General features: G+C 36.1%; 1 protein-coding gene across 1 annotated transcript; it reads right to left on the bottom strand.

The window, feature by feature from the left end:
- Positions 1 to 11,820: 11,820 nt before the first annotated feature.
- On the bottom strand, positions 11,821 to 24,919 carry GAS2L3 (growth arrest specific 2 like 3). The gene is made up of 8 exons (XM_029284529.1): positions 24,824 to 24,919; positions 23,782 to 23,900; positions 22,930 to 23,071; positions 17,630 to 17,693; positions 16,838 to 16,976; positions 13,645 to 13,752; positions 11,950 to 13,221; positions 11,821 to 11,904 (listed from the first exon to the last, which is right to left on the bottom strand). Exons 1-8 carry the CDS (start codon positions 24,861 to 24,863, stop codon positions 11,821 to 11,823), a joined length of 1,968 nt encoding a protein of 655 aa, XP_029140362.1. The 5' UTR covers positions 24,864 to 24,919.
- Between the last annotated feature and the right edge of the window lie 1,404 nt (positions 24,920 to 26,323).

The following is a 26,323-nucleotide window of genomic DNA, read 5'->3' as shown; positions in this document are numbered from 1 at the left end:
ATTTAATAAAAGCCCTGAATCTTTTCTTCAGTAGTATGCTTATTTTCTTTGAAGCTGAACCAAACCTATTACTTTGCTAAGACAAAACAATCTGTAATAAAAAGTGGTCACCTAGACTGACATCTATTCTGAATACTTGTTCTTAATATATTCTTGGCTCACCTTTCCCAGATGAGCTGCATGCTTATCCACGCTATATCATTATTCTTATCTGAGGGGACAGATCAGTCTCTACTAAAGACTTTTCATTCTCTCTCATATTTTAAGATCAGTTATTAAATTGCAAAATTGTAATGAATCAAAACATTAACCTTACATTCCTGATATCAAATAATGTATTTATGGACATTCTAATCTGCATCCCACAAAGTTAATGCAACATTCACATTGATTTTTACATGGCACTCTCAAAGTTACGGTAATACAAGGAGTCTTTGAAGTAGCAAAAATGCTGATAATTTATTTTTAAAAATGCTGTGGGTGCAACACTGTTTTGACACCAGTAATAAGTACTTTTCAGGTATTACAAAGGTTCAGTTCTGTAATGTGTACACATAATTTATGATGCCCTTATTTCAATGCTAGACTCAGCAGAACAGAGCTCCATTGGACATACTATTCATCAAAATAACACTTGGTAGTAATTATATTTTTCCAGTGGCCATCACAGAGGCCAATACAGAATGACTCATAGTGTTTTTTGTACAGAAAGATTGTTGCATCATTCTGGCTAAATTGGTAGGAACAACTTGAAAGCAAGCAAGTGCCTTTTCCTATCCTATCAAACTGACTGATTTGTAATAAAACATTATATGGGCAGATAAAATGAAATTGATCTTTGTTTATGAAATTATTACAATATTAAAATATTTAGTACCTGCTTTTTAAAATTTCCAAGATAGTTTGCAAAATATCAATACCTAGAAAATGTACAAATAATATAAAATGGATTCATCATATAGGAATTTACTGAAATAACTTCAGTGTAAAATTCCTAAAGAGAATGTTGATGACTCTGGCCAAATGGTCAGACATGTTGCTTTGTTCAGAAGAGGCCTCTCAAAGGGCTGCTCTGCTTACAAAGTAGATGCTTTGGGGCAGAAAAGGGTTCCAGTTTCTCTTCGTTCAAATAAATCATGTTTAAATTGTTTAAATTTGTTTTTACTATATTTCATTTTATTTTCTTAGATAACTGTATTCTTCAAGGTGGGATTAGATAAGGCCTCAAAGTGTTGCCAAATTACAGCTCCAAGCATTTCTCCTCAATGGCTATACTGGAACTGCAAGGAATTCAACAATTCAAAGTCTGTAGGTTGCCCAACTTACAACAGTTCATTTAGTGACCATTCAAAGTTACAACAGCACTGAAAAAAGTGGCTTATGAGCATTTTTTACACTTAAGACCATTGCAGCACCCCCATCGTCACATGATCAAAATTCAGATGCTTGGCAACTGGCATGTATTTTTGACTGTTTCAGTGACTTGGGATCATGTGATCATCTTTTGTGACCTTCTGACAAGCAAAATCAATGAGTAAACCATATTTACTTAACAACCGTGATACTAACTTAACAACTGCAATAACTGTGACAAGAAAGGTTGTAAAATGGGACAAAACTCATTTAACAACTGTCTCACTTAACAATAGAAATTTGTGGCTCAATTGTGGTCGTAAGACAGGTATCACCTGTACTATGCAGTTGTTAGAAAATGTATCTTTTCCTACACCTACTTTTAAATAGGGATAAGAGAAGAAAGCAGAAAGAGTGGCTCATGAACTACTACTTGTTCTTACTAAGCAATGTCAGGGTGTTTCTATACATTATTTTTATTATTATGAATAATAATTGCAACAGTAGAAGTAAGAATTGCAGGTGAAGATAGACTTCTTAATAAAGTGCTTTGCTCTACTAGGCTTCATATGACCAACAACATGCAACTTCTGTTTAAAAAAAATGGAAAGCATGCAAAATACGACTTCTAGAATTCTTCCCAATTGGTTCATCATTCTAGTATTGTCCACTAGAGGTCCTCAGACTATCAAGAAGTTGTCATTTTACTTTAAAAAAATTCAAGCACATAAAGTAAACAAATTGGATATTTAGTGAGCAAAAAAATGAAACAAATGACAGCAGAGCTCTTTACTAATTTTGCAATGTTGCCTTTATTATTTTAGGTAGTATCTGAAAGTTTAAACAATATATTATGGGGTGTGTAGAAATGAAGAAGATAAGGTATGAAAATATTTCTGTAACTTCAAGTCTTTCAAATTGCAAGGTCAGAACATAGTTATGCTCACATGCTAAATTAAAATGTAGTGCACCGAGCACATGGAAGCATATAATCCACTTAGTGAATCCGAAGCAAGCACCACAGAGTATGGATAAGTGAAGGGTGCCACGACCTTTCTATGGCAATATCTGTATTACATCAACTAAAGGATATTTTTAATGCACACTTTTGCATTCCTAAGAATTTTTTTTCAGTCAAGATGGTAGCGTGAAAAGGGGCTTAGAGATTTTTTTTAAAAAAAACTTAATTTTAATAGTAAATTTAGTGTTAACTGTAACATAACAGAGTAGACCAAAAGGGCAGAAAAGCAAGGTGCAGAAAACTTACACCATTTATTATTAATAGCCTAGGTAAAACTATTAAAAATGCAAGATTGCCCACTTTTAAATAGCTGTCACTACTACTAATAATAATGGTTGTCAAGTCTGAAAATAAATAAAACTAAAAAAAGAGAATTAATTTCAATTAAATATTCATATTAAATATTTAAACTGGGGTCAGGATAAGCTGATAATTAGGAAACAACTGTACCAAAATGGCAAAGGGCCTCATTTTGCTGATTGTACTCCAAGTCTCAAAAAGGGAGCACAAGCTTTTGTTACATCTTTACTCATAATTTCTCAAGCAAATATGAAGAAAGGTTAATTGATGCAACTCAAAAAAACCATTAGATAAAAAGTGATACTGAAATTAAATCAGGAGACTTGAGATAAGAATTGTTGATGATCCACCTAACAAATGCTGGATGGCAGTGGCTATTCTGGAAATAATACCTAACTTTGCAATCATATAAGTATGTTTGAGGTTTTGTACAACTTCAGGAAAGCAGAACAATAGAAGTGAAAAAAAATAACTGATAGAATTCAGAATATGCCAATCTCTGCCTGTTTTTGTTAGATGAGCTATGATAATTGGAGATAAATATCCTGGCCCTGGGCAATCGAGGTTTAACACATACACAAACACACACACACACACACACACAGGAAAAAGGTATCTATATCTATCTATATCTACTGTATATCTCTGTAGCCACACAGACATACATATATACAGGTAGTCCTCGAGTTACAACCACAATTGAGCCCAACATTTATGTTGCTCAGTGAAACATTTGTTAAGTGAGTTTGCCCAATTTCACGACCTTTCTTGCAACAGTGGCTAAATAAATGATTGCACTTGTTAAGTTAGCAACACAATTGTTAAGTGAATCTGGCTTCCCCATTGACTTTGCTTGTCAAAAGGTTGCAAAAGGTGATCACAGGACCCGGAACACTGTAGCCATCATAAATATGAAGCAGTGGCCAAGCATATGAATTTTGATCACATGACCATGGGGATGCTGCAATGGTCGTAAGTGTGAAAATGGTCATAAGTCACTTTTTTCAGTGCCATTGTAACTTTGAATGGTCATTAAATGAACTGTTGTAAGTCGAGGACTATCTATATCCCTTTTGCCTGTAAATTCACTAGTAACCAGTGCAACTCATGAGGTTATTAACTAATTAATGTTTATTGTGTCTTTCTGAAGCATTTACTATATTTTAAAATAACTTGTTTAGTTGAGTCGAGTTGAGTAGGCAATTTCTTTGGAAAAATCATTGAACCCAAAACCTATTCTATGCCATATGGAGGAGCATCTGACAGATAATCCAATCGTCTCACTCCTTTTCATGTACAGAATCTGCTTCCTTCCATGTTGTGCAAGAACTACAGTATAGCTCAACATAAACAAGCTATAGACAGCAATGACCAACAAAGTCATCACACTGTGGTTTCTAACCACTGTGTCATATCATGGCTTGGAGGCTATTCCTGTTAATGTTAGAATCAGCAGATTACCAGTATTATGGTTGTCCAATTAGCAAGAGTGACAGTGGATCACCTATAATCTGAAGATAACTGGAATAAGGAATTAAAATAAAATACAATATAAAATAACATAATAAAATAATCCTCAGAATTTAAAAACAATGGGAGAATAGAACAATAGAAATAATAATAAGAGAAGCAACTGAGGCCAACAAATACATACAAATACATACTTCATTCAAAAGTCTTTCCATCTATATAGTTCCCTGATAAATTTGTCCTCAAATAGGGTGTGATATCAAATTTTGGAGAACTTTCAATCTATATCCAGTAAGACAGTACAGATCAGATGCAAGAATTTGGGATGTGTTGCAATAAGGATACAGCAAGCTATAACTTGGGATTTGTATAGCTCTGATTCTTTTTTCTTGGCTGTAGATGCAGCTCATGAGATACAACTGCTTTAAAGAAAACTTATACTGAAGAGAGGGCAAAACTGCTGTCTGATGTTCTGTTCCACCAGTGCCATAATGTGTATTCTGAGGCAACTGGATCAGTTAGGCTACTTCAGTAAAACCATAGTTAAATAAATGTGTCTTAATGCAAAGCACAGCCCTGTTTCTTCACAGAGGGTTTGTTACAATTACCATGCAAATAATGGTACATTAATGCATCCTCACCACTAGATGGGATGTGTTCTCTAACTTTATATTTCTACTTCATTTTCCCCCCTAATTTTTGCAAACACAATTATTCATTTATATTATTACTGTAACCTGTATTCACTGATAGCTTAAAATATAAACATTTTAGAGCATGAATGGAAAATGAATAGGAAAAATTTGCACGAGGGAGAAGAGTGATAAGTGAGGTCAAAGCTGCAAGCAAACTGAACTGTACTGAACTGTATGGAAAAATGGGGTCAGTTAGAAGGCTGAAAATAGGATGACTTCAAGCTGCCCAGAAGGTGATAACACATAACTGAATACTGAAGCCTCTAAGAAAATAGGCATAGAGCCTGAGCTAAAGAATTTGCAAAAGGTTGCAAAAGGCTTGTGAAATAAAGAACAGGAGGATAAGTCCCAGGATGAGCTAAGCTGAGTAACACCAAGAAAAGCTTGAGAATACAGATACACACAACAGTTGAAGGTCTGTACATATCTACAGCTGAAGCACTTGAGGTCATGTACACTCTTAACCATGGGCAAAATGCTCAGTAATCTAAGGGAATAATTATTCTGCTCTATGATTGTGTGTGAAGTTTAAGAGAACATTGATAATAAATTGTATCTTTAATAACTATGGATTGTTCTAAATTTTGAGATTGGTCTCATGCTTGAATTATTCAGTAGTCCGCTTTTGTAATCGTTCAGTGCAAGACTGATATTCTGGCCTGTGTAGGCTGGTAGGTAATTCTCCTAAGTAGAAATGTGTCTTATTTATTTGACATGTATAGCCACCTATTTTGTAACAACCCTTTGTGGCACATCAAACAGTAAAAACCCAAACCATCCTATCTGACCTGGCGGAATGGGCAGATATTCTCAGGGATATCCTGCAAGTAGCCTGATCCCATGCTAGCCCTCCCTATCTTTGTTTTGGGCATAACAATTCTGTGCATTATGTTGGTCCAATTTATTTGGCTAGCTCTTCTTCTTTGCCATGGGCAAAGATTATAAACCATCGAAACACAGAGAAAAATAAAAGCTTCAGAGAAATGAAATAGAGATTTAGATAAAAATGTCACATAAACTATTATTATGCAACTTCTCAAAAGTTTATTTCTCAACACAATGGACATTCATTTAGAAGACAGGATGGGAATGAAAACAAGTCTGATGGGAATTGAAAATGCTTTTTCAGAAGAGACTCAGTCTTGTCAAAGGTAAAATTTTTATTAAAAGATTTTGATGAGATTTATATAAAGTAGCAATTTTACATATTAACATTTTTATGGAAATATTTTACCATCCAAATATTCCTGGATTCATAGTATTTTGATAGAATACTTGTCCAAACTTAATTTAGTGAATATTTGGCAGCCTACTAATCTTTTTAATGAGAATATAGTTTGCTTTTTCCACACATAAGAATTGTTCTAAGCTAGCTTTTCCCCCCTCTGCTAATTCATTAATATCTAAAGTTAACTCTTCGATATAGATGTTATTATAATTTCAGACCATGCTTCTGTGAAATTACAGCTTTTTAAGTGGTTCTTGAATGTGGCTTTGTTGAATGATACAAATGTTATAAAACAGAGAACAATGCCTTGGTATGATTACTGCTAAAAGTTTTATTTATTTATACATTTTATTTTAATCCTCTTAGGGTTAAACTCTGGGAGGCAAACAAATAAAAACAAAGAATTAATTAAAGCAAATATTAACTAAAATCACATCAAGGCTCAGTAAAAACATAAACTGTTAGACACTCCCCTCACACAACTAACATCTCACCATCAATGCCTGGTGGAAAAGCCAGATCTTCATGACCTTGCAAAAGGCCAATAGAGTAGGAGCCACCCATATTTCAGGGTGGAGGCTAATTCACAGGGCAGGTGTCATAAAAAGAAGGCATGTTTTGGGGGACCTGCTAGACAGCATTGTTATAGGGAGTACATCTGCTCTGCCAGAACATTGATATGAGATTGAATTACCACTATGCAAAAAAGAAAATAAAACAATGAGTATTGTTCAGATCCATTGCTGAATTGATATAGATCTTTGGTCTTTGCAAAAAATAAACTGAACAAGTACCAACATATACTGTATTTTCATACTTTGCACAAAACAACAATATTGTGGAAAGGGAGTAAAATATATTCTTATTAGATCAGTAAATACTATTGTGTATTCTATTCAGAGTACACAGTAGAATGTGTCATTAATAATTTTGAATTTTATTCAAAGCATACTAATTAAACAAAAGATTAGATTTTCTTTTACACTAAATAGTTTTGCCATATTGATGTCAGCACTTAGTTATTAATTCACTTCAAAAAACTGTTATTACAAATAAACCTATAAAACTGGCAAGTAGTTTCCATTGGAGTATATTCCATTGGATATAAAAAGTATATGGAACTTTTATGTCATACCTTGCTAGAGTTCCATGGTAAACCTTTTTCAATAAGTCCTGACTTTCAAATTTTAATGAGCTATCACAGATATTCTAAATGTAGCACAATATTCTAATGACAGAACCTAGAGTGGATTTATACAGGGATGTCAAATTTCTAACAATATCAGACAATAGCACAAAATAGGTAAGATCCAGAGTTATAATAGTTTTGAGTTCTTTGATAACATTTTCTTGGAAATTTAAGAAGTCTATGTTAAAATGTTATAAATTGCTTCGAAGTTGTAAATTTGGGATTGATAAAATGTATGTAATCTCTTAAGAGTGAATATTAACCATATGCTTTCTTCTTTGTTAAATTTATAAAGAAGTTTGCCCCAAGATGCCGTTCTTTTTCTACTTTGCCTTTAGAATCACTTGGTTGCATAATCAGAAATTCTAAAAATATTAAGGCTATCACGGTGGATACAAATGTGAGTTCTAGTCCTCCCTTGGGCATGAGAGTTTGCTAGGTAGCTTTTGGCCAGACACTCTCTCTTCCTACTTGAAGGTAAACTAGAACTTGGATTTTCCTGTTCAACTCCTTAATTACTACACCACAGTGGCTGGCTGTGTGTATACGCATATGTATATAAATCTTATATATAATCATTTTGAACTCTTATTTCCCTTCAGAGACTTTGGACACAAAACTCATTTGTAGCAGAGAAGCTCCATCTTGTTTAGCTATTACACAACAAAGGAAGAACTTGCTAACCATTTGTAGCAATTCATTGTTTATGCATGTGAGACAAGGAGGAGGATGCTGGGATAATAATATTTTTGCAACTGTTGTCTTTACAAATATTTTACAATTATATAAAAGATAATCTTAAGAAATTATTATGATTTAAGTTTGAAGCTGATTCTGTTGAATGTGTATTTTTTTTATTAATTTACCACAATAAAATAAAATATCCATAGACTAGGGCTGGGCAGCCAGGATATTTCTCGCTCCATCACTTGCAGAGTGGCCATTTCTTTTATTTTCTTGCTTGATTGAATGTAGCTATTCCAACTCCTCTCCCATCCATTTTGTATATTCTGCCACATTCAATGTCTACAATCCCAGCATTTCAGCTGGATTTTTCTGGATGCTAACTCTATGGCTGAAGAATGAAGGTGACTCTTTTGCCAATATAAACAATCCAATGGCAAGCGATCCTTTTGTATTTTCTGCTCTGTCTGGACAGATATTTAATAAAATTCCCAGTAATTATTTTCTTGTTCTACAAAATCCAAAGTTAGTCAGGGGGAGGATGTCATTCCCCCCTCAGCTTCACAAACTTTAAACTATGTAGGCGAGAGTCATAATCCAATTTCACTCCAATTGATAGCCAATATATTGCAATGATTGTTCTGCTAGAGCAGGCATGTCAAACTCACAACATCACGTGACGTCGCACAATGTATCACGACTTTTTGCCCATTGCTGGCAATGGGGTAGGCGCGGTTTTGTGATGCATCCGGCCCGTGGGCCGGCAGTTTGACACGCCTGTGCTAGAGAGATCCCATTTAGCTAAAAGCTTCATGTGCTGATTGTAGCCACTCAAATGACTGTCATGAGAATGAATTTGATAACATGCTCTTAGAATTCAAAACAAGTAAACATGCAGTAAATCAAATATATTCTTCATTAGAAAAGGTAATGTGTTTTTAACGTCATAAACAATTTATTTATTATGGCAGTAGCTTTTATCATGGATGCAAAATGCTTTGGTTGTTTTGTGAGTTCTTCAGTATGAACTTTAACCTTGAACTAAAGTAGTCCTTGACTTATGACCATTCATTCAGCAACTATTTGAAGTTATAATGGTGCTGAAAAAAAGTGACTTACAACCAGTCCTTACACTTATGACTTTCACAGAGTCCTTGCTGTCACATGATTGTGATTTGGACACTTGGCAACCAACATGTATTTACGACAGTTTCAGAATCCCAGGGTCATGCGATGACCATTTGCAACCTTCCGGTTGGATTCCAACATACAAAGTTGGTGAGGAAAGCTCAATTTGCTTAACAACCATGGCACAACGATTGTACAGTTGAGTGTGGGCATGCCATGACTTACTTAACTGTATCATGGTGGAAGTTCTGATCCCAATTGTAGTTGTTAAGTCCACTACAACCTGTACTTTCAGGTACACTTCCATAGAAATATGCATGATTTCTAAAATTAAATGTTCAGTTCCCAACTGAAGCTATATAGCTGTGTCACTTAATTTTGCTATAGCTTTTCAATGCTTATTGGTAAATACAACCATCTAGCATTCCATATCTAGGATTTTTTTTTACTTAGCATTGGGAGGGCAGAGAAAGAAATCAGAGTAATGTCTTCTCCGTTTTAAGAATAAATACAGGGACCAACTGTAACCAGTTTTGAAATTGTTCAAACCTAAACCTTAATTGAAAGCAAAGATGTGTTGATAAATATGCTTTTCTCACTGCTTGTTATAACAATTTGAGATATTTTGTTTCCAAATCCATACATTTTGCTAAGTGCAAAAATGAATATTTAGAAATCCTCGTATTAGATACAAATTACTTTTGTATCTAACACTATCCTATATCCAAAAGACAAAGTGCCATTATTTAATATGGTTGTTTTCAGATAAGTAGCTATAACGTTACAATCTCAGAATCAGTCTGATTCAGCTAAGGATATCTGTGTGTATAAGCAAGTCTGGACTCAAGAAAATGGATATAAATTTTCAGTGCCTAAGAATATCTGATTGCATTTTTTCTCTAAGATACAGAATATATATCTTGCCTACACTGAACTTCAAGGAGCCAGACACAATCTACAAATCCTTGACTTACAACAGTTTGTTTAGTGACCGTTCAAAGTTACAATGGCACTGAAAAAAGTGACTTATGACCGTTTTTCAGACTTACAACCCCAGTCATGTGTAATTTACATTCGGACGCTTGGCAACAGGTTCATATTTATGATGGTTGCCGTGTGCCGCCATCATGTGATCCCCTTTTGCAACCTTCTGACCAGCAAAGTCAAGGGGGGAAGCCAGATTCACTTAACAACCGTGTTCCTAACTTAACTGCAGTGATTCACTTAACAAATGTGGCAAGAAAAGTCATAAAATGGGGCAAAACTCACTTCGCAAATGTCTCACTTAGCAAGACGTTTTGGGCTCAATTGTGGTCATAAGTCGAGGACTACCTGTATTTTGAAAATGCAGCTAGAGCAGAGTCAGGGTGTTTGACTAATTATTTCAACTCTAGCCAAATCCATTATTTTTTGTGGGGGCACAGGGAGGAAAACATATTTCCATACAACCATAATTAATTCTAAGTTGAATTTCAACTACTGGCACTGAGTCGAGTAGCATTTTAACCAATAGTGAAATTATATAATTAATGTTTGAGAGGTTTTTCTTACTTCCTAGGGGAGGGGGAACACAAATTTGTTTTAAAACTTGCTTCAAACCCTATGACAAGAAGTGCAACTGTGCTTAACAGCAGTATACACATACTAAAAAAGTACTTTTCCTTCAATGTTAGTTATGTATGTTGTAAGCAAAATGATTAATGCAGTAAGAAATATATTCTACAGCTAAAAATGAAATAATGTGAAACATAAATATAAAAATATCAAAGTTGTGCTTAGGAATATAACCTATTTTCTGAAGCTATACTCTCACTTTGTAGACACAAGTAATTTCCTAGGCATCTACTGGGTGCTATCCTTCTATAGAGATTGTCTGTCACATTTTAAGAGTGAAGCACTGTGTTAGCATAAATTTCAGTCATTTCTGAAAAGCAAACATGAAAAAGTTACAGTGCCAGTATCATCATTAAATTATAATTTGAATGCATAATTTTGTTCATATAAAGTCCAGCTGGTAACAGTAGCCTTGAACACAACCAAAATAATTAAAATACACATTTGAGCCACTTTTCAGACTTTCCTGTGATACAAAGAACATAATCTGTGAAGGTACTAAAATTATTGCCTCTACAGCCAAGCACTCTTGTAAAATGTTCTTAGTGTTTTCTTTGACTGAAAGTTTAAATAAAATTTAGCAATGTAGATATTTACTGGGAGTTTTTCTTAACTCAAGACTATTTGACAGTTGCTTTTCTAATTAGTAGTATGCACACACAATAGTAGTAAATACCAATTCTCATGCTCATGTTTGACCAAAGCCCTTATCAGAAACAAATATTCATGACAGAGTCAACAAGTGACTCTTACAGAGAATATCAATTTTTTTGGCAGATATAACTAATAATACAGCCAATTTACTATGCTATATTTTTCTGTGGAGATGCTAAACACCACCTTACAATTCATAAAGAAATATTTGCCACATGAACCTGAGCAATAAATGACCTATTGGGAGCATTCTTATCATCTTAACATCAATGTGAGAAATAGATCCCAAAATAATCATAATTCAGATTGTGATAAAGTGCTTTTTTGTAATCCAGTCAGTTGTGGGGACTAGGAAACCTTTTAAACTCTCCTGTTCCAAGGCAGTTAGCATTCAAATTATTGTATTGTTATTTTGTTAAAGTCACTAGTATAAGGTAGCTATTAGAAAAATATATTGCAATAATCAATTGAAATTCTGAGTACTTTACTTTCTGAGTTTCTTATTCCCAGTCACAACAAAGTAATTATCATCCTGTTTTGACTTTACTGTGGAATCCTTTAACCTAATCTGTGTTCCTTTAGTTAGAACAGTTTCAGCTTTTCCTTTTAAAACAGGATCCTTAATGGTTGAATCAACGTCTTTATCATTCTTTTGGGAGACTTTGACCTGTGTCTGACTTTTGATGTTAGCTTTTAATGTCTTTTTCTTTGTCCCATTTATGGTTGATGTTTGAGGAAAACGCACAATAGATAATGGCATACGATCAGAATGTGTTGTTACATCAGTTGTTACCTGTGTTTTCATCCTGCTATTTTGAACTGGTCTCTTCTTGGCTGAAGAATTATTAACAGGTGAAAATAAATTTTTACTCTTTACATCTACTGTAGATGTCTGCTCAGCTGCTTTATCATTTGTAAGAGAGGAATTAGAACTCAGCTGTTTGGGGCCAAGACCAGTTTTCTGTTTGGTTTGCTTACTTTCCAATTTCCCTCTGTGTGAATAAAACTGTGTGGGTAATGTTTGACTGTTATTTTGGGAAATTATTTTTGTAGGCATTGTAGAAGATGTTTGAGGACAAGACGGCTTAGACACATTTAAGTTTCTGTTCATTATTTTTACAGATTTTGCTGAGGTTTTTGAAAGAGGTGTACATTTGTCTACATTTCTGAGCCCAGCTGCACTATTAGGAGAATGATGTTCTAGAGAGCCTACCCTTGTAGCCAACTTTGAAAGTTTATTGGTTGAACAACCTAGAGCAGGATGTTGTACAGCTGGAGAATTTGGGGAACATGCAGGCTTGATAGATGATACAGTACATTTCTGAAGAGATGCTGATGGTGTTGAAGCAGTTCTCCCCTGAGCTGATGATGAGCACTTATTTATAGTTTGTCTGTATTTTGAAACAGATGTAAGGTTTTGAGAAGGTGGAGCTAGCTTTTTTGAAACCGGTTTTGATGATTTGGAAAATGACTGAATGTTATTCGCTAAAGAATCTTTTAATTTGGGGTGGCTTTGTGTCAACTGGTCTGTAGATGAGGAATGCTTTACTGCTTCTGAAGAAGAAAGAACTGTTGGTTGGGACAGCTTACATCCTGCCTGTTTCCTATTACCTACACGAGGATTTTTTGAAGCCACAGTAGGTGGCTTTGAACTCTGTTTATGATATGCATCAATGGCAGATATGGGATTCATGAGTGGAGGCTGTGGAGGTCTAGCAGATGAATCAGAAACTGTATCACCAGAGGCACCTTTTTGAAATGACAAAATCTTTTGTTCCAACGTTGCAAACTGAAGCATTCGGCAAGGATCATACTTGAGAAGAAAACCTTGAAGAGTATCCCAGCCTCCACCAACACGTACCATTACATGTTTGCCATGTAACATCTAATAGAAAAGGAGATAAAAGATTTATTGATTATAACTGATTGCACTTAAGCAAGATAGGTATTGCATGAAATATTAAAACGGTTTTAACATTCAGTTTTCCCATTTGCCATCAATACTTAGAAAGCAATAGAAATATTGTACACACACACACTAAAAAACAACTGCTGATCAAGAGTTGCAGAGGAGTACAAGCTGCCCAGAATTATGACAGCAAAGAGAAAGAATGATTGCTGAAGTATTTCCAAGCATCAGTAACAGTGGAATATTTTCAGATAGGCAATGAAATTAGGCAGATAATATAACTAAGGTAAGGTACTAGCAATTAAATTATATTGTCATCTTTTGAAAAGGAATACATTCCCACCCAATTAAGATTGATGCTTAAGTGACAGAGCAAAGTCATTGAAAACTTGTACTTACTCGAATGAACAGTATTTTGTCTCCCAATCTATAGCGTCCTTCAGACAAATACTCAATTGAAAATCTATGAGAGCAGCTACAAGGAGGATCTTCAGCAATATGCTTAACCTAAATTGTACAAAGATGCTGTTATCTTTATATAATATATATTAAAAACAACACTAAATGTGAATTACACAATCTGGACCTGCCCCCAAGAGGGTGTTCTGAGCTAGCAGCATTTTTTTCTCTCCTGCTGACAGACAGCCAATTTTGTTGCCAAAGCTGGCTCCTTGGCAGCATGCTCCCCAGTTATGAATGGGAGCTACCAGGAATGACTCAAGAGGATTTTTGGATGACCATGGATCTACCTCAGAAGAGGACCTAGAAGGTAACAATTCTAAGTGGGAGTAGTCAGAGTGTCACGTCTCCATCTTTTTCCTTTCTACTGTTTGCTTTTTAAGAATGCCTAGATTTTAACTGCACATTTTGATATTTTTTGATGTCTACTTTTAAACGTTAATGTACTGGTTGGATGCTGATTCAAATTAATCCTCTGCTAGATCTTAAAGTGGCTTTTTAATGTTCTTTTTATTGTCTGATTAGCTTCTGTAGAACAATTTTGTCTCTTCTGCATGGAAGCTTCGGCAACTCCAATGAATTTTTTTTTTGATTTACATAAGTATTGAACTTTCACTACAGTGATTTTGTATTTTATAAATTTATGAAGAAATACTGTTCTTATTTTTTTTTAACTTTTGATAAAAAAATCTCTCTTTTATTGCTGAAAGCTCTTCTCATTTATTTTTTAGTTTAATCTGTTATGGTGCTCTCCTCGTCTCTGAGAGGAACTGTTTACGACTGACTGTAAAGTTTCAGCTGTAAAAGTATTTTGGATTACAGCAGACATGTCAAACACAAGGCCCGGGGGCCGGATGCGGCCCGCGAAGTGGTTTCATGTGGCCCGTGAAGCCATCCTGGAAACAGTGAAGGAACGGCCCCCGCTGCCTTGGCCCTGGCCCAGGCCAGCTGGGAGGGAGCCAATGTACAATTTTGTGGTGGCCATCTATGCTGAAACGCATTTAGTCTTAGCTCCACAAGGCCATCTAGAAACAATGAGGAACCAGCCCCTGCCGCGTCGGCCCCACCCCCTGGGTGCATGCTGGGGAGGCGTCACCCTTTGTGAGGAATGAAGAAATGGACCATGCCTTGGCGCTTGCCCTGGTCCCACCCCCTTCTGCCAGAGACCCTCAGATCTGTCCCACTCCTGCCCAGGCCCCCACAGGCACCCTTGACGCGAACAATGTAGAGCTGGCCATGCCCACCCAGTAGGCCACACCCACTCCATCAACACCCACCCAGTAGGCCTCCCCCCCGCGGGCAACTGCAATGCTGATGCGGCCCTCAATGAAATTGAGTTTGACACCCCTGGATTACAGGTAGTCCTCGATTTACAACAGTTCATTTAGTGGTCGTTCAAAGTTACAACAGCACTGAAACAAGTGACCGATGACCGTTTTTCACACTTACGACCATTGCAACATCCTCATGGTCACGTGATCAAAATCTGGATGCTTGGCAATTGACTCATATTTATGACGGTGGCAATGTCCTGGGGTCATGTGATCACCTTTTGTGATTTTCTGACAAGCAATGGGGAACACCAGATTCACTTAACATCCGTGTTATTAATTTAACAACTGCAGTGATTCACTTAAACTGTGGTAAGAAAAGTTGCAAAATGTTACAAAACTCACTTAACAAATGTCTCATTTAGCAACAGAAATTTTGGGCTCAATTGTGGTCGTAGGTCAAGGCCTACCTACATATCAAAATATAGTAAAATGCAAGCAAAATATCAAGATAAATCTCATTGGAAAACTGGGGAGAAAGAATATTTTTTTCAAATTACAAGTTCAACTTGAAAATTTGGATAAGAAGCTTGATAAAATAATTTTAGAAGGTGGTAACCAGATTGTAGCTCAGAATTTTTATATCTGAATTCAAATGCCACTTATCTAGAGCAAAGATATATATCCTAGGACCCCAGAATGTCACATGATAGTGAAATGGGCAGCAATAAATTGAATAAATAAAAAACAAATAAACTCCCCCTAAGTTCTGGGTGCTGGTTTTAGGAATCCTTCAAAAATTATAGAAGGGAGATTATCTTGAGTAAGCTTGTATTCACAGACCAGGAACATCTATACCAAACAGCACTTTGAAAAGATCAACTACCATTATCTGGTATAATGAGTATCAGTAGCTTTCAATCAAGAGAATCATGCTCCAATTTAAGCATCTCTGTGTTACCTGCACTCTGGATAAGACTTATCCTGATTACATGAATAGTGAGATATCAAACGCCTTTGGTACTAACCAAATTAGTTAGATGCCATTGATTAGAACTTAACTCTTGGGTGACCATGAATGCTTGTCACTTCAAACTGCCTCATAGTTTTCCCAAGGACAGTCCTATCATCCCTTTGATCCTATCCATCTCATGCATCCTATCCATCTCATGCATCCTGTCCTGCTGTGTTGTCAATTGCCAAACAGAATATCCACATTTCTAGAAGCTAAATTTGGTTTTCCAAGAGGTAATATCAATAGTTGCTTAAAACTACACTACATACAAAAAGCTTGCAACACTGCCTGAGAAGATTAACCAAGACTAATACACATCAGAAATGTAGTGCTTAGACAGGTGGTTTCCTGAGCTGAAAAGGCTTTGAAGGCTTTCTTCTGTGATAAGTCCATGGTCTGACAATAAAATGGCTTCACCTTTCATGCTAATTCACAATTTATAAAGTCATAAACAAGTAATGGCTGGTTCAGATGTAACAAAAAAAATCAATTAATTTGCTTTATTGTAATCTTGACCAACATTACATAGATAGATTTTTGGTCGGAATGTGATTTGCAGACACCTGGGCTATGTTCATATTTCATGCTAAACATGGTTTGCCTGACTATGATTTGTAAGATAAATCAAAATTTGCTGTTTTTGTCCAAATGCTAAACTTTAAATACAGTTAATAAACCACAATGGCTTGGCTTGCATAATATGTTATTCCAAACCAAGCAAGCTTGGACCATTGCATGACCTAGTTATTCAAAATACCTAGAAAGTTTACATAATTCACCATTGAGTTACAGATTTCAGAAAGTTTTAGATTATAGCTTCATAGGTAGAAATATGCATGCTACTTACTGCTTCATGTAATTCTCCATGCTGGCAACATGATTTGTAGGAAACTATCGGGGTTACACTATCAGAAGACATCAACAAAGTTTCTTCCAATTCAATTTCTTTCTCTAGCTTTACTAATACTGGTGGTTCAACTCCATGTCTATAAAAAGAAAAATGTATAAAATACTACATTTAGAATTCTAACAAAAATCTAAGACAATAACCATAGGGTGAGAATAGCTATTATACTTATGACATATATAAAACATGAACACTTGAAATCATTGCTATCAAGAAAAAAGGAGAATTATCTAGGTTAGATATAGAACTGGTATTGTTCCCGAGTACTTTTGGGAGTAAGGGTAGAAGACAGGAATTAAAACATTCTATTGTCCTACGGGTTACTGGCTTCTTCAGTAAAACTTGGTCCCCTACTGTTGATTAGTGACAGTAGAGGTTCTTTCATTATCTCACCCAATGGCAAAAGAAGACTTCCTTTTCCACTTGTAGGTGGGAAAATGCAAAATATCCTATGACATCTGGACTGCCTTTCCAGGGAATATAGGATTATAACTGAATGGCTGTGTTTCATAATACTCTTAACTTAAAAATGAGGTTTATCAAATAACCCATTTTCATGACATGTACACAAAAACATAACTAATCATGCACTAACTGAAATGCACTAGGTTAGTTTGTAGTACCATGTACTTTATGAAAACAGCCAATCTCTGGGGTGAAAGCTCTTAAGAACCTTTAGGGAGACTTATTATGCATTCAAGCATCTACTTGGAGAAAGAAATGAATACACACCTTGATGCAATGCGACCAATTTCCAGCAAGCAAAGGTACACTTGTCTTCGGTCTTTATGCAGCACTGTAAAAAAATTAGTGCATGTAAGGAAAAAATAATAATTCAGTGAAACCTAGAGAACTTGCCTGTATTCAACAGCATGGAGCAAAATTTGCAACACATGTAACTCATATGTAAACATCTAAGTCTGTACCAGCAAGTTCTTTTCTAATCTACTCCCTGGTGTACTTTTGCTTGGCATCCAGACCTTCCTTTAGCTATCATCGATTTGGAAATCTAGCAGTGCATTTATTTATTTATGTATTCATTTAAAACATTTATATAACTGCCCATCCTCTAAACAACTCTGGGACGCTCCCAATCAAAGATTAAAACAACATATAAAACAGTATAAAACTATAAAAGCAAACACATTAAACTATTAAAAACAACAAAACCCTCATGCCAACTCAAACGTCTTATTTGCAATCATCCAATCTTATCCCAGCGCTTGGGGGAAAGGCCAGGTCTCCAAAGCTTCACAGAAGGCTAGGATGATAGAGAGGCCTGCCAAACTTCAGAGGGCTGAGTATCCCATAGGACGAGGGCTGCCATGGAAGAGGCATGCTTCCTAGTTCCCAATACTAACAGCGACCCAATTATGAATATGCATGGCATGAGGTTTGTGCTGGAGCCCTATCAGCACTCCCTTTGGGGTTTGCTTGGGCAAATCAACTGTCCCATAAGACTCTGGATTTTCCTTCCTGCTATCCCTGGACAAACTGTCCACAAAGTTTAGCTAAGTGTGCCTCTCTTAGCTTTCACCAAAGTGACCCGTGTCCTTTCCATATGTCTGTAGCAGAATCTCCCAGCAATGAGGAACAGAATCTTAGACACCTCCTGAAAAAAACCTTCCCATGACCTTCTCAAACATAAGCCAACAGATTAGTTAAAGGCCTTGGTATAAACCTTTGTTAAAGAAGACATCCAATGATAAGGGCCATTTTTTACGTTTTCAATTCCCTACTGGGGTTGGGAGGAATGCTTAAAGCAGAAATCATGGATATTAGCATAGTGGAACCAATGTGACTGCCAGGGCTACCAGCTTACTGTAAGTAGCTTGGCCAATCAAAGCTTTCCATGGATGAAGAGGTAGGCTCTCTGGACTTTTGGAAAGGCGGGTGGGGAACATTAATGCTTAATATGAAGTTCTTCAATAAAAGGGGTCCTTTCCCAAACTGTCACTTTCTGAGAGAGAGAGCAGAAAATTGAATCCCAAATGCTGTTCTGGCTTTTCCATAATCTGAAACCCTCTAGGACAGACATGTCAAACTCGCAATGTCACGTGACGTCGCGCAACGTATCGGGACTGTTTTGCCATTGCCGGCAATGGGGTGGGCGCGGCTTCCACATGACACGTCTGGCCCGCGGGTCGGCAATTTGACACCCCTGTTCTAGGAGTTCCTAACCTTCATTTTGAGAAATCCTGCTTTATCCTATATGGTCCCTTCTTTCAAAAATTCTCAACTGCAAGGAAAAATGCATTCAGGATGTGTAATAGAATAGATGCATATTAGAATAACCATAATTTTCATAGATATTGAATGTAAGTAAAGAATTCTAAACATGTAAAACAGAAGGCAGCATAATCTGGGCCATACAAGCAGAGGAATGTCTGACATTTAGTTTGAGTTATAAACCTTCAATATGGCATTATAATGGCTAGATCAAATACCAGATTTATCTAAGAAATAAACTGCATAAAATATGGAAATGGATGGTCACATGAGGTTGTTTTTTTTCCAGAAAAGTCAAGCCATCTTTTCCTTTCATCAAAAGGGCAGGAGCAATGAAGCAAGTTTAAAAGGTTCACTTTTGAAAGTAAAACTATCAATACTTGTATTTCTTTAAAATAAATCTGATTAATCAGAACTTAAACAGACTTGTTCCTTGAACATTCCAGTCTTCATTATGATGAGTTTGGGCAACCTGTGTCATATTAATATGGTCCAGCCCCCGTGATGAGGCACATCTCACCCAGCTCAATGTTTTGTAGAAGTTGCTTATGGCAGGTTTACAACTGCAAAATGAGTTTAGCCTCTTTTTAAAAGTATAAAGATTCAATGGCACTTGTAACGATGAATGCAGTGAAACTCTTTTGAGACCCAGATGGCCCCTGCATGAATATTGTCTAGGCACAAACCCACTCTTTATTTCACCCCCACAAACTTACAAAAGGGTCCTTGCAGATCTTTGCCAAGAACACACAAAGCATATATTCATGCCACAAAACCAGCTACTGTAATCAGTAACCACTTTCAAAATATTCTGAATTATGTCCTTAAAACTGCAATATTATACAGGGTTGGTGAACCTACACCCTGTTCCTTTATAGAAAAAAATAACTGAATGTAGATTAAAATATGCTGTGTAGGAGATATATCAATCCTATCATTCTTGGATGACATTATGTCTTATAAACTCTGTCCACTGTTAATTACATTGAAAAACTGTTTATAAACTGAACTTTGCCATACCTTTAACAATTCTAAATTATATTTTTTAAATTTAAACAAACCCACACCATGCAAAGCAAATACATAAAGAATACTCTTCAAGAAGAATATACACCAAACAATTTAAACATTGATTTTATATAGGTCTAGGGCTTACAGCTATGTCTATCTATTCTTAAAAGGGACAATGCTAAAAACGTAATTATCAATACATCTTCAAGCTATTTTTCTTAATGAACAGTATAAGATTTTAGTCCATCTGGAAAAATTTGGTCTGGCAGCTGCTGGTTACAAGGTCCAGCCTGAAACAACAAGATGTAGGCAGTCCAATCCTTGAGGTGCAAACCCAACAACAGATTTACTTAGGATGAGTATTAAACTGAGGGTAGCAACTCTGGGCATAATTCATAGTTTGTATTTTTATAGCTACCAAGTTAGGAAAAAGACATAAAAATAGAATCCAGGACTTGAAGCAAAAGATTAATTATCAACAGATTATTAACTATTAACATTAAATTCTTCATTCAACAGCCTAATTTACCAACCAGGTACATATTATACTTTATTCAGAGATTCATAATCAAGAGTCTTTATTGCCATTTTGGGGAAAGGCAACTTTGCTCTCAACTCTTGAAAAATATTGGCAGTTCACATATTCATTAACATAACAAACAGTTTTACATATACTTTTAAAATGTTGTTTAATCTATGAGGATCTGTAATATAAAAAGCTTCAAAGCAGACATTGATAGTTGTTTTTTTAACTAGGCTCCCACCTCTTGATTACCACAAATTTATTACTGTGTCTAGATCAGAGGTTACCAACCTTTCTCAGTTGGCGGACCGGAGGGAAAGCGAGGGGGAAGCATTTTAAACACGAGTGCGCGCATGGGGCCACGAGCATGCACGTGATATTCGCTAGCCCTGGCCTGTTCTCGTGCGGCGCAGCATCCCATTTTCATGCTCCCAGCGCTGTTTTTGTGCCCCGTGGCACAGCAGCATCCCGTTTTCGCACCCCGCTGTGCGTCCCATTTTTACACCCCGCAGCGCGGCAGCATCCCATTCTCACACCCCACAGTGCAGCAGCATCTTGTTTTTGTGCCCCATTACGCGGCAGCAGCCCATTTTTGCACCCACAGCCAAGGTGCTAGCGCAAATGGGTGTGTGTGTGCCGTGGCCCACAGGTTGGGGACCCCTGGTCTAGATTACACACAGCAGTACACACCCATGGAAATGAAGGTTGTGGCTTGTTCCTTATCTTACAGGGCATGTTCCAGGAAATCAGTTTGGGAGGCACTACAAAACAGTTATTGGACAGTTTGGAATTGGAACAAAAAAAACGCTATTGCTATAGTACATCAATTGATGCTTAGGATTATGGGATGTTGATTTTATTATTATTATGCATTAGTTTTCAGAGTAGATTTCTTGTAAAAGCTATATAAGAAAACTTTTCCAGCCACTCTCAGGTTGTGAAGAAATCATTTTTTATAAACTCTCAATAAAGCATAAACAAATTTCTCAAGAGAATACAGGTAATCCTCAATTTAGAACCATTTGTTTAGTGATCATTTGAAGTTACTACAGCACTGAAAAAGTCACATGACCCTTTTTCCACACTTGTAACCATTGTAGATTCCCCATGATCACGTGATCAGAATTCAGACACTTGGCAACTGGAATATATTTATGAGGGTTGCAATGTTCCATGGACATGTGATCACTTTTTGTGACTTTCTGACAACAAAGTCAATGGCAAAGCCAGATTTCACTTAACAATTGTGTTATTAACCTAATAACTGCAGTGATTCAGTTAACACCTGTGGCAAGAAAAGCCATACAATGGGGCAAAACTCACTTAACAACTGATTTGCATAGCAACAGAACTTTTGGGCTCAATTGTGGTTGTAAATTAAGGACTACCTGTACTTTCTAAGCTTAATTTAGTTATCTGTAGCTGAATCACACAACCATTTTGACAATATAACCAATGTAATGAAAATACTATAGTAGTTATTATATTTCAAGTTTTTCCAATGTTGTGACCAGTGGTGGGATTCAGCTGGTAGCTAATTTTTTGTTGACTTTGGTGAACCGGCTGAAGTCCTAGCCCTTTTTCGCAAGGCCCAGAACGGACCACCGGAAGTGCGTGGACACCACTTCTGGAAGTCCGTTCTGAGCCTCGGAGGCCTGGGGGAGGCTTCCCAGGCCCAGAATGGACTATCAAAGCGGCGTCTATGCAGAGAACCAATTATTCAGGTGTTTGAATCCCACCACTGGTAGTGACACATCACTTGCAAATTCAACTCAACATCTGAAAGTTACCAAGGACCTAGTGAGCTGTCAATGAACCCACAGAGAGCATTAATAAAGCCATTCACATCAACATGTTCCAAAGACATCAGCCTAACCCGATGCAAATTCACATTGCAAAAATCAGACAATCCCAACATTTTTGGAAAAGAAAGTCCCTCTCAATTCTGTTGGAAAGGTATTGCAATAACATTATTAAATTTGTCAAGCTAAATTTTAAAACTCTTATAGTAATTTTTATTATCAGAAAGTCCACCAAAACAAAACTGTTTTAATATTTCAGTCTAAGAAATACTTTGCCCTGTTTAGCATTGTTTTGTATTTCTACATGTTTTAACAGTGTTTATTAAACATACCAAGATATTTTTCTATACAGAGGGGTCTCATTTATACAAACACTTATCTTTTAAATTTAGAAGGGAATAATAGCGTGTATAAGAAATTAGTGTATATAATTCAATAAAACAATGCAAAAAAGCAACAAAAGTTACCTAAGCCTTCAGATTCAAAAAGATAAGTCTCATCCACTCCAATGCATCTACACCAATTCAGAAAGTTCGCTGTATTATCTCTGGCAAAGAAAGATCCTGAAGGAGCATCTTTTTTACAGGGGACTTTTCTCAAAGGGAAATTCTGGAAAGTAATAGACAAATTTTAACAGGAAACATTCCAAAACATTTTATCACAAAGGCTTTTTCTAGGGTAGAACCAGTAAGGAGAGTGGGGAGGGGGTTCCTTTCCCCCCCCCCCCGCAAAAAAGATTACATTTCAAAAGAATTTCAGCTGTAAATAAATAAGCAATGGGAAAATTTGTTTAAAATAGTACTGTCGAAGAGTTGGCTAAAAGGTAAAAAAGGTCACAAACTTTGTGGCATTCACTTTTAGTTGTCAGAAAAAAGTAGATGACCCATTTACTTAGCTGAAAACATGGCTTGAAAGACTCTTCAAATATATATTACTGGCAAAAGATATTAAGAAGGGCAATAACATATATCACATGATTATCCAAAACAAACCCTCTAGGATATTTATATCCAAAATACTACTTCGGTATTTTAAAATTAGAACAAATCTGTCAGCAGCTTGAACATATGATTCACATTTTTCTAATGAATTTCAAGTCATGTACAATTTTAATCAGCAGACTTTCATCTTCCAAATTACTTTTTCTTTTTAACGGAATCTAATATGAGGCTCAACTTTCATGTATTCTGCACCATCTCAAGCTACTGTATGTACTATTTTATATCTGTTTTGATTCTAAGTGCATCTAATGTGTAATCTTGGTCACATGACATTTAATTTAAAGAAAAATTGCAATTATTTAAAACAAATGAACTTACTTTTAAATCATTTGAGTTACAAGAGCTTTTAACTATGTTTTGAATGACTCCAATCAAAATGCACAGGAGTACCCCATTATCAAGTTCTTCCAATAAATGCTCTGCTTTAAGTTCAATACCTATAGAAAAGCCATGATTTTTATTAGTAGAGAGAAGATAAAACTCAGACTGATAACCCAGATATTCATAAGCAAAGCTTCAACCTAAATCAGTTGAAAATATAGTTTATTTATTATTAAATTTACATGCTGCCTATCTCACTATTCAAAGCCTCTATAATACTCCCTTTTATTGTGGTTTAACTCCAGTGGGATTGCGGCAATGTCCAAACTGATACAGAATGTCACAGATGTCATTCATATTTAAAGCACATGATATATTTTAAAATAATTATTTAAATTTCAAGTTGTACACTGGACTGTAGTTTAAATTATACTAATTAGGAAAAATATTGAATCTCATACTGTTCTGATTAGTCAATGTTTCAAAAAAGCAGACATGCATTTTAAAATTGTTTAGGACAGTGGTTCTCAACCTTTTTAATGCCGCGACCCCCAACCGATCGTAAGTCGAGGACTAAACCGGGCATAAGTCGAGGACTAAACCGGGCATAAGTCGAGGACTACGCAACCGGTCGTAAGTCGAGGACTTTCCCTGCCCGGGAGTGCTGCGCATGCGTGGTTCCGCCCCCTGCGCCGGCTGAGGCGTAGCTGGCAAGTGGCAGAGACGGAGCAGGCCGACCACCAGCTGGCCCAGCTCAAGGGAGATAAGGCACCCGCCGGAAAAGGGAAAAAAAGTGGCGGACAGCCTTGCTTGGCGACCCCCGTGAAATGGTCGATCGACCCCAAATGGGGTCCTGACCCATAGGTTGAGAACCACTGGTTTAGGATAAGGCAGTATTATGTACTCTTAACAAATGACTAGACTTCTATTAAAGGAGAAACAGTAACATTAGCAGTTTTAATTCTATCAGCATGAACTCTAAATCTAGCTCTATCCCTACATTTTTTTCTACAGTAATGAGATGGTTCTTCAAACAAACCCAACAAGCCAGATAGCCAGATAGCCAGATCTTCTTGCATAGGAATCAGAGTTGCCTCATGTCGGACAGATATCCATTGGTCATATAGTAAAACATCAGCCAGGCCAGGGCCATGCCTTGGAGTCAGTGGACTTCGTGGATTGATAGGTAAATCATCTCCAAACCACACCTAAGGTACATATTAACAAGACAGTTCGACTACAATTTCAGTACCGTGTAACAACTGATCATATTTGCAATCCATTATCAATGTCTTTAAAAATGGAAAGTCCATAACAACGAAACATACGGTCCCCCAATGATTCACTGTTATTTGGGACTACTTTAGCTCTATTAAAAGCTGTATTTGGCTTGTACAATCCATCTAGATTTGAACATTAAAACTATAGTCAATTATGTTCTTCAGATACATACCAGAAAGTAGGAAATATTTAATAAATATAACTGTAATATTTCAATTTGCCTACCTGAGCTGTATGTTGCATGGTAACTGGATGTTCCTAGGAATGGGAGGAAAAAAAGAGACTTTCAAATAAAAGTCACAAATTGCATTTTATTTTCATTCATTTATCTGCAACATTGGAAAGACAGCCGACAGATCAACAAAAAGTAAACCAATACTGATTATCCCAAATTGGGGCTGTACTTTATTTCCAATACTGAATATCTTTTTTTTTAAACTTCATGTTCAGTATCTCCATAACAACATTCCATGTTTTTATATATCAAAAGTAGGTTAAATCATGTTGACAAATATAAGTAGAAAATCAAATGGTGCATTACAGTAGACAAGCCTAATTCACATGTGTAAATATTCTCTCCCATTTTATATTTCCAGCAAAATGAGATTGACTGCTAGACTATTTCTGGAACATTCAATGAACATGAAAACATCCTCCATTAAAAAAATGTTTTAAAGATCTTTAGCCATTACTTTGTTAATATGAGATATTTCAGCTCTTTTTTTCAGAATTCTTGCAAATAACTAACATCCACATTAGCAATAACTTTCAAATAGCTTAAAAACGTGCTTGGTAATAAACTGATTAATACCAATACTTGCCCATGACTTTTCCCCAAAGTAATTGATCTACAATTTTCAAACTGGGATTACTACAAAGTGTAAAAATGGCACATGAATAAGAATTGAAATTGAAGTTGATCAACTTATGCAGATGTCAGGATTTGAAGTGGTCAATAAAGTTAAATATTTGGGAATTTTTTTGTCATCATCCAACACGAAACTGTACCAGAATAATTATGAAAGATTGTGGAAATTGGTACAAAAGGACTTATTATCATGGAAAAAACTACAGCTTTCGTTGCTGGGCCGTATAGCGGCCATTAAAATGAGTATTTTGCCCAAGTTTCTTTTTCTATTTCAGATGATACCTATTTTAAAAAATGAAATTAACTTGAAAGAATGGCAAAGAGATTTGAATCGCTTTATCTGGGAAGGCAAGAAGGCGAGAGTCAAATTTAAGATTATTCAAGACACTA

This window comes from Protobothrops mucrosquamatus, unplaced genomic scaffold, assembly GCF_001527695.2.
Source record: "Protobothrops mucrosquamatus isolate PMUCROS unplaced genomic scaffold, P.Mucros_1.0 scaffold687, whole genome shotgun sequence".
In the NCBI taxonomy this organism is placed as follows: Eukaryota; Metazoa; Chordata; class Lepidosauria; order Squamata; family Viperidae; genus Protobothrops; species Protobothrops mucrosquamatus.
This window is presented reverse-complemented; position numbering and strand designations above follow the sequence as displayed.

Excerpts from the sequence above, each read along its gene's own strand:
- GAS2L3 (XM_029284529.1), bottom strand. The coding sequence starts at position 24,863 with ATGCAAGAAGATCTGGCTATCTGGCTATCTGGCTTGTTGG. Across the intron at positions 23,901-24,823 it reads CTGGCTATCTGGCTTGTTGG|GTATTGAACTTAAAGCAGAG; the intron begins GTTTGTTTGAAG and ends GCTTTTCTATAG. Across the intron at positions 17,694-22,929 it reads TTTTGAATCTGAAGGCTTAG|TGCTGCATAAAGACCGAAGA; the intron begins GTAACTTTTGTT and ends ATTTTTTTACAG.